The 13,770-nt window shown below is 39.2% G+C and overlaps 2 protein-coding genes across 2 annotated transcripts; both read left to right on the top strand.

The window, feature by feature from the left end:
- Nucleotides 1-344: 344 nt before the first annotated feature.
- Nucleotides 345-3,681, top strand: LOC6573722 (homeotic protein bicoid). Its single transcript, XM_001999745.4, has 4 exons — nt 345-710; nt 797-872; nt 1,315-2,402; nt 2,455-3,681. The coding sequence occupies exons 1-4, from the start codon at nt 546-548 to the stop codon at nt 2,773-2,775; spliced, it is 1,650 nt and encodes a 549-aa protein (XP_001999781.1). The 5' UTR covers nt 345-545; the 3' UTR covers nt 2,776-3,681.
- Nucleotides 3,682-6,286: 2,605 nt separating this feature from the next.
- LOC6573723 (protein zerknuellt 1) lies at nt 6,287-7,462 on the top strand. The gene is made up of 2 exons (XM_001999746.3): nt 6,287-6,416; nt 6,487-7,462. Exons 1-2 carry the CDS (start codon nt 6,336-6,338, stop codon nt 7,414-7,416), a joined length of 1,011 nt encoding a protein of 336 aa, XP_001999782.1. The 5' UTR covers nt 6,287-6,335; the 3' UTR covers nt 7,417-7,462.
- The last annotated feature ends 6,308 nt before the right edge of the window (nt 7,463-13,770 follow it).

Genomic DNA, 13,770 nt, shown 5'->3' with positions numbered 1-13,770 from the left:
ATTTATTTATTGAAATCAATTTGACCAAAAGCTAAAATTTAAATATTTATTTATTATGTATCACTTTATACTTGCAAATTTTGTATACAACAAAATAAAAAACTTTAATTACACTATATATATATAAAATTAAAAGTTCCATGTGAATGTCTTTTAAATACTTGCGCCATTTACATCTTACATATAAGCGCCATCTATGTGCTACAAGATACACTAGCGACAACTCCTATCTGGCAGCACTAAATTTTTCAAAGCGACACCTAGCGTTTGCCTCTTATTTCATTCGCAGCATATCGTTGCCACTAGCTATTTAAAACTATGTGGCAACACTTCGGGTATTCTGTTTTGAATTGTTCTTTCGCTCGAAATAACGGCAGTTAGCGGATGCGATGTAAATGAAAGAAAAATGTGGGAATAATAAATTAGCGATTTTCAAATGTAACCGGTTACAATTCACATGCAAATGAAAAGTTAATTGAATTCATTCCAAGTGAAACGCGCCAAAAGAATACAAAAAACTACTTTGAGTGCTGGGTGGAAGGAAAATGGCGCAACCGCCGCCGGATCAAAATTTTTACCATCACACTTTGCCGCATCCGCACCCACACACACACCCACACCCGCACCCTCATCCACATCCGCACTCTCACTCACATTCGCAGCATCCACAGCTGCAGTTGCCGCCACAGTTTCGCAATCCATTCGACTTAGTAAGTTTACAGTGCAACTACAACTGCAACTGCAACAACAACAGCAAACACCTGCAACAACAACATTTCTTATCTTCTAATCCAAGCTGTTCGATGAACGCACGGGCGCCATCAACTACAACTACATACGTCCCTATTTGCCGAATCAAATGACCAAGCCAGGCAAGTGCACACATACATCCAAACAAATATATTTATTTATATAGAATGCTTATATTATCATCATTATCATAAGCTATAAACTAAACAAAAAATTTTAATACGATTCAATATGTTGGATTTATTGACACAGAAAACTCTCAATATGTATGTATGTATTTAGATAACATATGTATGTATGTTACTGACGTATGTATGTATGTAACTAACATACAAATAACAGATGCATGTATGTAATTAACATATTTATGTATTTAGTTAACATATTTGTGAAGAAACTAAGTGAAATGCTGCAGCATTAAAATAAATAATATAATAAAAATAAGATACCATATTTAAAAGTGCAAAATAAACCTAAGAATTTTATATATTTTATCAAAATATATTTTTTAACTTTTAAAATATTATTCAATTGCTTTTTCCCCGTCTCTATCCCCACACGCAGATGAGTTGTCCGACTCGTTGGTTATGCGACGACCTCGTCGCACTCGCACCACATTCACCAGCTCGCAGATAGCGGAGCTGGAACAGCACTTTCTGCAGGGACGCTATCTAACCGCCCCCCGTCTGGCAGATTTGTCGGCCAAGCTGGCGTTGGGCACAGCCCAAGTGAAGATTTGGTTCAAGAATCGCCGACGTCGTCATAAGATCCAATCGGACCAGCACAAGGATCAGTCCTACGATGGCATGCCGCTGTCTCCATCCATGCCCAATGTACCACAAAAAGGAGCCGATCCAGATCCACCGAGTCTGCAGGCATTAACCCTGAGTGGTGGCGCTGCCACACCCAATGCTCTAACGCCGTCGCCGACGCCGTCGACGCCCACAGCGCAGCTCGTTGAGCATTACAGCGAGTCCTTTGGCGCCTACTACAATTACAACCAGCAACAGCAGCAGCGTCATGTGGCGCAGTTGCACGGCGGACAGCATGGCGGCCAGTATGGAGTCTCGTCAGCGTCAAGTGCAACTGCTCAATTCTTTCAGCACGGCAATCTTCATACACAGCAGCAGCAGCTCCATCAACATCCCCAGCAACTGCATCATCATCACGTGATTGCCCAACAACAGCAGCAACAACAGCAGCAGCAACAACAACAGCAGCAACAGCACCAGCAACAGCAGCATCAGCAACAACAATATCACCATTTCGATTTTCAGCAGAAATTAGGAAATGCCTGTCGAGTGCCCTTGATCAAGTGCGAGAACGAGGAAGAGTACAACTACAATGGATCGTATTATATGCGAACCACGCAAACGTCGGCGCTGGCTATGTCCGGCAGTAGCAGCAGCGGCAGCGGCAGCGGCAGTGGTAGCATGCCGGCCGTCGAGTCGGGCGTGACGTCTGCTATGTCGCCCGGCTCCGAGGTCTACGAACCATTAACACCAAAGAATGATGAAAGTCACAGTTTGTGTGGCGTTGGTCCGGCTGGCGGCGGCGTCAGCGTTGGCGGCCCATCTGCCATACCTGTCGGCGCCGCCGATGTCAATGACGACATGGACAATGGACCAAATAAGAAGACGACGACGCTACAAGTAAGTAAATATAAATCGTTCTCGTTCAGCCTAACAACTCTGACTTAAATAGAACTTGGAGCCACTCAAGACCACCAGCAATGTGGTCGCAGACAAATCCTGTGACAATGGCAGCGATGTCCTGGCCGCCGGACTACTCACTGTGGCACGCAACACTCTGATCGGGTGTGGCAGCAACGGCAGCAGCGCCTTTGGCAAGTTCGGCAAACTAACAGCTCCACTGGCTACGCAGACGCCGCCGCCTCCGAATGCTGCATTGGAGGCCATGCACGAGGCAAATCAATATCAATGCACGATGGATACGATAATGCAAGCGTATAATCCGCATCGTAACGCTGGAGGCAACACGCAGTTCGCCTACTGCTTCAATTAAGAGCAAACTCAATAATAGCATCTAGAATACTTTTATATATTATACAAATTGTAAAAACACAAATTTGAATGTTTGTGGTGTTTCTATAGCTTTAGAGGATACACGTTAATTCCTGATTGTACAAAGACTTACTGATTTGTAGATACCTGTAGTATTTTAAGCTAACTAACATTGTTTTAAATGCATTTAGCTTAGTTAAGTTATAGCTGTTAATGCATCTTCAATTCATCAATACTTTATTGGAAGCTTCCTTTGCAAAATGTTCCTTTATCTCGTGTTCGTCTGGCAGGGCCTTTCCAAAAGCCCAGCAATGCCCATCCAGATCTACTTGAGATAATATGGGCTTAATTGAAGGTTTTGCAGATGAAGCTTCCACAAAAAATTGCCAAGTAGAGTTCGAATTAATTTTTATAACTTTGATCAAGTGGCATGGCTAACAAAAACTGTACTGATCTAAATGAAAAATGTTTCTCTTGCTGATAATCGCAGGACCGTCTGTAATAATTCGGCCTGCCATTATCATCCAAAGATCGAACGTTTAAACAATAATAATTCATCAGAATATTTTCAAATTCCTCTATGCCACAGTTTTCATGTGACAATCAAACATTCTACACGTGAGAATTGTTAACAAATTGTTCAAAATTACATGAAAAACATCGATCACGGTTATTGAAACAAAAACTAGAATTCACTTGGAAGTTTTTTAGATTCATGATGAATTGAAAATGTATTGAAAACTTTAAGCAGCTGCGGTTTGAATGGTGCACTATTGAGCAGATATTTTAAGCCTTAACTTTATGTTTAACTGTTAAAACATAGAACATTTTGGAATATATATTTAATATTCAAATCAATGGCTCTGCTATAGTACATTTTGAATTATACATTTTATATTCAACTGAATGGCTCTCACTATTAATTTCTTAATAAATTTTATTAACCAAGCAAAATTATGTTTCAAAGATGTTACGATAAAAGAACTCTACTAATTCTTTAAATATTTATTTGATAGTAAATATATTTAATGTTTTCAGATACCATCCCAGAGAGAGAGAGCCCAGAAAAAGTATATAAGCGTTATTTAGAAATGGCTAAAAATTAGAAATTTAAATTTATAAAAATATAAAATTTATAATATTATTAGAAATATAGAAAATAGTTTAATAATTAAAGAAAAATCTCACAAAATAGTACTGACAGAATTATTTGGAGTACTACATATATACATATCCGACTTCACAATTCGAGCCAGATAAAAAAAAACATTTAAATAACTTGTGAGAAACAAATTGTTTTGATTTATTTAATACTTAATTTTGGAATCTGATGAAATTTTTTTTATGTATATATATTATAAGTAATATACACAATCTTACTATATATGTATTTACTTAAACATCGTCTTACAAATATGCAAGTAGGCAAATTTGACACGTTCTAAAACGTTGCGATGAAAGAAAACTGTAGCTGGTTTTCCCGAAAATCTTATGAATTTAAAAAGAGAATCTTTTATGAGGCGCAGGCACATGTGTGCAATAAAATCCAATCCGCGAATATTCTACGAATCGCGCATAATAAAATTCGCGCTTAATTTAAGTCCACAACGACCAGGTGCCTCCGTTTACCTCTACCTGCCCTGAACTACTTAGGTAGGCTGGCTCCCGGCCGGGTGTGCTCGACTCGCTGGCTCCGAGGCGCCGTGCTTGAGGACGCGAACGTAGACTCGGCTCTTGCCAAGCAGGCAACTTGTTGCAGCACATTTCTTTGATATAAAATATGGAAAATCCAACATTTGCATGAAAGAATGAAACATGGGTTTCTCCCATATGCAATTTTATTGACTCGTTCCCTAATCATTTGTTGTTAACTGGAGGAACCAGAAAGGGGGCGCGCATAATGACAGATTATTGTATAATTGGTATTGACTCAGATGGAAAATTTATTATAAATAAAAAATAATATGCTATATTTCTTAACTAAAGCGATATTAATAAAATCTTCAAATATACTTATATGTACATATATTCTTTAGAATAAATTGAATTGTATTATTGCACTTATAATATTAATATATTTTTTATTTTTTGATATTAATTGATAAGCGGACCTAAATAAATAATGGAACATTAGCTCTTATATGAATTGTTATTATATAAATACCTATTAAACATTTATTTGTTTTTGTATTATATTGAGTTTAAATTAATTACAATATGAATTATAAAATATTCCTGAGAAATATCCTATATATTTGTGTTCTTCATTTTAATATTTTCTGTTTTATTTTATTAATTTTTTTGTTATAATTCCAAGTTATTTATTATGAAAGTTAAAATAATTATAATATTTTACTGGAAATATACATCTCTACGTCTATATGTAGAGATAATTTAGCATATATTATATTAATATGCATGTTCATTTAAAAGGTTTATTTTGACAGACAATTATATTTAATTTCACAATAACGAGACAGAAGCCACATCTTAGGGAGGAGGATATTCTTAGGAATACAATTACCTATGTAAACGTACGTGCATATGTATGTATGTATATGATCACGTGTCTCGTCTATGCAAAACTGTACAGAAAATATGTGTTATGACTTTGCCTTTGTTCTGGAATATTTTTAGCGTATTCTCGGAAACAGCAAATCCCATAGCGCCAGCCATAAAGTTTTGCGAACGCGTTGAATTCGCATGTGATGGCCGTAGAGACGGCGACAGGGGCAGGGACTGAGACCAGACACAGACAAAGGCAGAGACAGGAATAGAAACAGAACTATATAGAGAGAGACAGAGAAAAAGCGAGAGAGAGGGAGGACAGACAGTGACAGAGATAGCAGAGGGCAGGCTGTATTGTGAGTGTGACACACAAATAAAGTCATAAACTGTTAAATCAAGCATAAAACCCTCGAATATCCTTTCGCGCAGCGCTGCTTTCATTGCATTACGCAGGATAATTGTGGACGAGGCTAGCGACCAAAAGCCGCGTCGCACAGAATGCCGAGCGCCGAATATCGAATGTCGTATGTCGCCGCATGTCCTTGAGATTCACTTTCGTGGACGTCTCGTCCAAACAGGTGCTACAAGTTGAACAACAGATCAGATCATCATCAACTATGGCCAGCCGACAGTCTAGCTATTGGCCAGCCAGATTTATAGGCCTACAGGGCTACCTGGGCAGCCAGATTCGGTTAGATCTGAACGGGAACAAACTCACGTAACGTCAAATCCCAGGCTAGCCGGATTTCGATCAAAACAAGCCTCTAGATTGGCCCTGGACTTGGAATTGGCTAGTCTGGCCGGTGCCAGACGCACATTCCGCAGTCACCAAGACAGAGACAGCGACTGCTATAGGCGGGCAGTCGGACAGTCGAGCAGTCGGGTCGGCCGGCAGCGTCAACCATATACAAAAGGATTTATGGCCCGTGCGCGAGTTTAGGCAAATTTTGGCAAGCCCACCGACTGACTACCTAGCCAACCTATATATTGCGCGAGTGCAATCGGCCAGAACATCACTAGCAATTTGGACAGCCAAGCAGCAGCACACGCAAGATGTCATCCGTCATGCATTACTACCCAGTGCACCAGCCCAAGATGAACGCCTATTCAGCGCCCGCGGTCAAGTACAGCAATGTAAGCAGGAAGCAGCTTCTAAGCCAAACTACAGGTTGACTAATCTCTCTGCTCTCTCCCTCAACATTAGCTCCTGTATGGCCACCATCACAGCACGCAGCCAGTGACAATGCAGCAACTGCAGCCAGCTCCAGTCGTGCATACAATGCCCACCTACCAGCCGCCCACGACGCTGCCTCAGTCTGTGGGAGAGCAGCCCGGTCAGCAGCTCTCGTCCGACGAGAATATGCCGCTGCAGCCGGCGCAGGAGCAGCGCGTCAAGCTGAAGCGATCGCGCACCGCCTTCACCAGTGTCCAGCTGGTGGAGCTGGAGAACGAGTTCAAGAGCAACATGTATCTGTATAGGACGCGCCGCATCGAGATCGCGCAACGGCTGTCGCTGTGCGAGCGGCAGGTGAAGATCTGGTTCCAGAATCGTCGCATGAAGTTCAAGAAGGACATTCAGGGCCATCGGCAGCGCGATGCCAAGCCCAATGCCAAGCTGTCGCAGCCACAAACGGAGCAGAGTGCTCATCGCGGCATTGTGCAGCGTCTCATGTCCTACTCCCAAGATCCAAGTGCTGAGAAACGGTCAGCGAACTTGACTCCGCCCGCTATTCCGGCCACGCTGCCAAATACCGTACAGAACTACTACGCTCCGGCAAAGCCCAAGCCCAAGCCCCAATCAATGGCCAGTGGCACATCTGACCTCAGCGAAATTCTGGAACATCTTGCCCAGACGACAACGACGCCCGCTTCGAATGCGCCAGCTACGAGCTCAGTCTCCAGCGGACACTATTCCTACAATGTGGACCTGGTACTGCAGAGCATCAAGCAGGATCTGGAAGCAGCGGCGCAGGCATGGTCCATATCCAATCCAGCACAGAGCAGACAACATTCCAACGAATCCCATGCCAACTCCTCGATATCCATGAATCTGTCATGGGGCGAGCCCGTGGCCAAGTCCAGAAAATTGAGCGTCTCCCACATGAATCCCTGCACATACGATTATCACAATTGATGCCATATTTGATAATGTATAATTGATAATTGATATTTGATAAGTTTATTTTATTTTTATTTTGTTCTGTTAAGTAATCGTCCCTGGTAAGATAACGCCCTCGCCGACGCAAAAGGCCCAACTCAGTGAAACATTTTAAGAACAGTCAAGAATTAAGAAGCTTCTACTACTAAGTAACTCAAAGAAAGTTCTAAAATTATTATAGAAATAGTATTAGTAAAAACAAATAATGATAATAATATTAATAATAATAATAAAGCAAGCATTGCAACAAAAACTATTTGTTTTGGTTCAATAGATATTTTTGTTACTAAAAATTTATTTATTTAATTATTTATTTTCAGTGTAAATCTTCTAAAAAATTGCCCAAAATTTGAAATATTTCATATTTTGGATTTGTAATATTTTCGTACAATTTTTGACATATCCTTTAGCCTTAGAAATTTTCAACATATTTAAAACAAAATGTTTAGTTTTTCTGAACATTTTTATACGATTTTATAACAATAAAATTGTCATTTATACCAAAAAAAAAAAAAAAGTGTAAAAAGAAATAAATCTTAATTTCTACAAACACGTTATAGATAGATCAGTTTTTGCGATTATTATTATTTTATACAATATAAAACATAAACACATCTTAACACCATTCCAGATAATGATAAACAGAATTATTTATTTTCAATAGGTTTTCTATAGATATTGTGATAAAAGAAAAAGTTATCACTTAAAGCAAGACCTTTATTCTATATTAACCCTTAAGCAGACTTGCTTTTCCCAAGAGAGTCTCATTTTTGAAATGGAGCAGCAGCATATCCATCATTCCTAATGTCAAAGCGTTTAAATGAGCAAAGAGTTCATTTTTGTGGCATACTTAAACAGTGGAAAAAGCCGATCCATTGGCCACGCCCGCCGCACTGGGCAGGCTTTTCACTTTTGCATTTAATGTCCTCTTGCGGCTTGAGGGTCAAGTCGAGGAATTCCAGCGGCAACGGCAGAGCCAAATGCTGGCTTGTCTGACCATCTATTAAGGCAAGAGCAAAGTGTCAACCGCATTTGCCTTAAACGCAAGCCGAGGCTCAGGCCCAGTGGTCATCTTGAACAATTTGCCAGAGTGAGAGAGTGCGGATGGGTCTACGGGGAGGTACGAAGTGCTACGATTTGATTTATGGATATTTAACCGCATGCATTACTAGTACTCGTGTCGAGTTGTTGGGACACTTGTTTTTGGGCGACATCTTTGTGGAAATACGACTCGACTGCTGTTGCTGTTGCTGTTGCTGTTGCTGTTGCTGCTGCTGCGGATGCTGGTCTAAGGAATGTCCTCGAGAAGAGGCACAAACACACACACACACACATGCCACAAAACACGCTTAGTTACTCCGGCTTGAAGTGACTTTTGGGGTTTGGCCTGGGGTTGGGTCTGGGCCGTGGCAAATCGCTTCCCCTGGGAGTAGGAAATTCGTCAGTGCGTAAATAGTGCCAAGGCGCTGGCCCAACAAAAAGGGGTGGGACCTTGGAATTTTCATGCGCATTGTTGACATTTGCGAGCATGTGTCAGACGCGTTTGCGGTAGCCACAGGGAATGGCAAGTCCTTGACATCACATGTCCTTCGCCTTGCTCTCACACACACACACACACACCCACACATTTCACTGCCATAATGAATATAGATGTGATTTCGGCTTGGAGGCGTACTGGGGCGTGGCTAATCGTCTGGCCAGTTGAACGCTGCTAATCAAAGCCGCATAAAACGCCAGCTGCAATTACGCGAAATACCATTGTAATAAACATGTCCAACAGATTGTTTCAATTGTAGTTTCCTTATGCCTTATGCCATCCCTATCCATCCATTCCGCAACTCAATCATTCCCAACTCAGCGACCCACTTGCTCCACTTTAACTGTAAGCAAAATATTGTCATTTTATTGGATTGCGGCCGCTGATGAGCTGCCTCAAGATGAGGCAGCTGAGGCAGATGAGGTCCTGCCTCTGCCTTGGCCTGGTCATAACAATAAATTCCGAACCGCAATAGCTGACTCGAACAGCCCTGCCACGCCCCCATCCCTTCAGAGCCAAATGGTTTCTTGTTAATTAAATTAAATATTCACTCGGCTTCTGCAATTGGAGCTGTAGCTTCAGCTGTAGCTGTAGCTAGTGCAAGGCCCGCCAGAGCAGCCGCGACAATTTCTAATTAGATTGAATCTATAATTTTTATGGCTAATCGCAGCGCGCGTTTTCAGCTCTGAATTTTGAATTTGCGGCTTTCGCGGCTCTTGCCAATTATTTCTTAAACACTTCGGCAAACAGCAACAAAGCTAGAAAATGTATTTTGTGTGCTAATTAAACGGGCTCTTGGCTAACCACGATTCGCCGCTGCCTCATAAATTAATTGAAATTGCAAGCGAAAGAGTGGAAATATTTGTGTAGGAATTTTCTGCCAACAGAATTTTATAGTGAGCTAAAAAGTTTACCAGTAATAATATTTTTCTTGATTTGTTTTTAATGTAAACTTAAAACAAAATTATATATAATATAATCAAAACCTAAATATTATTTATTTTTAATTGCCTATAATCATTAACTTAAAAAAAAACTCTCTGAGCTATTATTATAATTGTCAAATTTTTGTATATGCTTGAATAAGTGTCAATATATGAATCTAGAACATTTTTGATCTCCATCTATACAATCTTGTTGTTGTTGTAAATTGAGTCAATCAATTGCAAGGCTTCAATGGAGCTCTCTTAATCTAAAGATTTCACTAATTATACCCAGTTATGTTTTATTTACTCCTATATTTATGCTTAAGTATATTTATAGATTCGCCATAATTATAATTTTCATATTCCTAATTACATTCTATTTTATTATAAATTAACTGTAGCTCATTGCTTTGCTCAGACACATGTTTCAAGAGAACTTTACTTCATGCAATAAATTGAATTTAAATCAATTGACTTAAATAAATATAAAATTAATATGATTTGATACTCGTATACCAATCGTATGGTTCAGACAAACATCCACAAAGCATTTATCATTTAAGTATATAAAAACTTGATATATACCTCAACAATACCTATTTTAATAGATATACACACTTATAATTTGATGCTTTCATTAACACATTAACACCTTGAATATATTAAGATTTATAAAAAAAAGTCTTAAATTATTAATGATCAAAGCAAACCGAAACTCTAGGCAGATATTTGATTTGTGCTAAATGAATTCGTTTTTTTTGCCACGTGGGCAATACTTTAATATCGTATCTTTATAAAATAATAATTCATTCAGGTAATTTCAGCATGTACCTCAAATTTGAAATGGGATTTAACTTGCTCCTAGTTCACTGAGCCCACTCTCTGCTTTTAGCATTTGTTCCGCTCTTCAGTATTTTTGGCACGTTTAAACGTTATGACATTTCACAGACGTGTTAGTCCCTCAACGCTGCCAATATGGCAACACCTGTCGTATAAACAGGCCAAATGTATGCCCCGCTCCCAGTTAACCAAAAAAACAAAAATATATGAAAGTTTTTTCAGCTCACAAAATTTGCACATGGCAATGGAAGCGAATGGCGAATGGCAGGAGATGCGAATGTGTAGGCAGACCCAAGTTGCATGGTTAGCCTCAGCCTTGGCCTCTGCCCTGCTTGCCATGCCGTGAAAAATAGTGGGCAAGGCCTTTCCATATGTCTCTGTGCGAAGAAGAATCAAGTGGGCTCAACTGCTGTTGCTCTGTATTCCACGGCAGGATTTGCGCGTGAAAAAAATCACTTTAACATTTGAATGCCAATTGCGCACCTTTGGTCCTTCTGCACAGGATTGTCGCTGCCACACACCGCATCCGCACATTCTGTGCGCAATACAACGGTAATATTGTTTGTTGTACCCAACATAGCTTGAATCATGGGCCAAAGTCGTGAGGCTGTTGCCAGCATCTGTGGCTGCTCGCATTTCGGACTTTGCTCGGGGGGGCTAAAACAATGTGCGACAAAATTTGAATATTTGATTATTTCCTCAAAATACGCACGCGTTTCTATATACCAAATACCAACTGATTGCAGCGCACCTATAGATAATATATTTAAATATAATGTAAATTTAAACGATTGTAACATTTGAATATTTATGATTGAAATGTTGAAGCTCTCCGACTACAAAGTTGATTGTTTTGGGCACTCATAACCAAGGCTACAAGTAGAGCTTGAAACGAATCGGTTTTATAGATAGTGTGAATCGAACCTTGAACTGTTTTAGGTAAAACAAGCAGCAGCTGAGTTTTCATTTTTATTTATTTAGTATATATTTCTATTTATTAAAATTAAGTAAAATTTCCTTAAAATTATTTGGTATTAAATTATATCAGATGTTATATTGATATATGAAATATACTATATATTAGTATATAATATATACTAACTATATATATTTTTAACTTATTTTATAATACCTATAGTAAAAATTTATAAAAAATAAAAATAATAAAAAAAATTATAATGAAAATTAATAAATTCTCTATTCGAGTTAGAAAATTTTAAATCAGTATATATTTATTTATTTATTAAAATTAAGTAAAATGCCCTTTCCTTAAAAGTACTTGATATTCGAATATATTACATGTTATATTTATGTATAAAATATACTATATAATACTTTAGTATATAATATATACTAAATATATATAATTCTAACTTATTTTATAATTCCCTTTCGAAGATTAAAACAACTTTTAGCTATAATCCTCCCCTTTTTCAATTTAAACTTAAAATTCTTAAAGGTGTTTAGCATAATAGGCAGTTTTATTCAACTTTTATCAATTCATGCACCACATCTTCAACTTTAATTAACATAAAAATATAATAATAATTGTATAATAATATTCAAGTGTCATCAGAATGAAAGGCGTTTATTCCAATAAATCATTCTTGTCAAGTCACATTCAGCAGCTACTTTTTGTTGCATGCCACAATGGGATGCGCACAGTTGTTGACCTCCCAATAAGGATATCTATAACTTTATACACATATACACATATATGTGTATATATATATTAGGATGAGCCGTCTCGGTTGGCATATTTATGAGCCAATGGCCGGTATATTTTTCATGATGTAAAACCCACAATTAAATTACATGAAATCCATTTGTAACAATTACGCCGAATGGCAATCTATGCTGATGACGCCGGAACGCTCGTCATATGGACACACACACACTCACACACACACGACGACAACAACAGCAGCTGCATGCAGGGAAGAAAAAAGGAAAACAACTTTTGAGCATTTTGCCTAAACGCAATTCGTATAAAAATGCGATGCGTCATGTGAGCCATTTGGTCGGTCTGCAGGTCTGCTGGTTAGCGTGGCCAAAGGGGTTGCACGGAGGGATGTGCCGCAATGGTGCCACAACCAGTTCACCGGCTCGCTTTGAGCTGCAATTATTTATTCCTGCATGTTGCCACTTGCGTGAACGGAACGAGCAAACGGCCACAGTCGAACTTTGCAACGAGCGTCGCTGGCGCTTAAGCATGTCCATGTCCGGCCTGCCAGCCAAGCCAAAGCCAAGGCCCGAGCCAGAGAAAGAGCCATGCTCAACCTCAACTCCATCTCCATTTCCATCTCCATCTCCGTCTCCATCTGCATAGCCATCGCCATCGCCGTTGCTGTTGCTGTTGCGCTCCTAAATGCTATGTGCACACGAGACACATATCCGCCGCCAGCTCTCAAAGTGCCAACACACAGGACGAGGTAATGTCGGCCGACATGCACAACCAGAGCCAGAGCCAGAGCCAGGCCAGAGCCAGTTCCAGTTGCAGTTTCCATTGCCATGAAAGTGCATGACTGCAAGTTTGTTTGGGTCTTTGGCTTGGCGTTCAGATTGCGGCTCTATTATTAGATGCCATTATGTTTTATAGTCTATAATTGATCCTCTGAGCTTGGCATGCGTGCATTTCTTTATCTTACAAATTGTCTGATATTAAATGAAAAGTAATATGGACACATTGTACAATCCACTTAAATGCTACGTAGCGTATGGTAAAAACCTTTCGCAGATAGTCGTCGTCTCGGTTAATATAGGGAAATCGCTTTAGACAATCTAATGAAATATTAATACAAGTACTAGTACTTTCTAGCAAGTCTTTAAGACCATGCCTTACATTTAAGCTGTCAGTTAGACCTCCCAAAAGCTGGCGATCTCTCGAAATTAGTCAAGAAATTACTGAATGTCATCAAATTTAATTATTTATTTACTCTGCGATTTATCACAATAATGAATGCAGTCTAGTGTAAAAATTCAGATATACATATAAAGGTGCTTACGTCAAGATATATAAATATATCT

The sequence above is a fragment of the Drosophila mojavensis genome, unplaced genomic scaffold (assembly GCF_018153725.1).
Source record: "Drosophila mojavensis isolate 15081-1352.22 unplaced genomic scaffold, ASM1815372v1 contig_16, whole genome shotgun sequence".
In the NCBI taxonomy this organism is placed as follows: domain Eukaryota; kingdom Metazoa; phylum Arthropoda; class Insecta; order Diptera; family Drosophilidae; genus Drosophila; species Drosophila mojavensis.
This window is presented reverse-complemented; position numbering and strand designations above follow the sequence as displayed.

Coding starts and splice junctions, on each gene's coding strand:
- LOC6573723 (XM_001999746.3), top strand. CDS start 6,336: ATGTCATCCGTCATGCATTACTACCCAGTGCACCAGCCCAAGATGAAC. Junction 6,417..6,486: donor CCGCGGTCAAGTACAGCAAT/GTAAGCAGGAAG, acceptor CCTCAACATTAG/CTCCTGTATGGCCACCATCA.
- LOC6573722 (XM_001999745.4), top strand. CDS start 546: ATGGCGCAACCGCCGCCGGATCAAAATTTTTACCATCACACTTTGCCG. Junction 711..796: donor TTCGCAATCCATTCGACTTA/GTAAGTTTACAG, acceptor TTCTAATCCAAG/CTGTTCGATGAACGCACGGG. Junction 2,403..2,454: donor AGAAGACGACGACGCTACAA/GTAAGTAAATAT, acceptor TGACTTAAATAG/AACTTGGAGCCACTCAAGAC.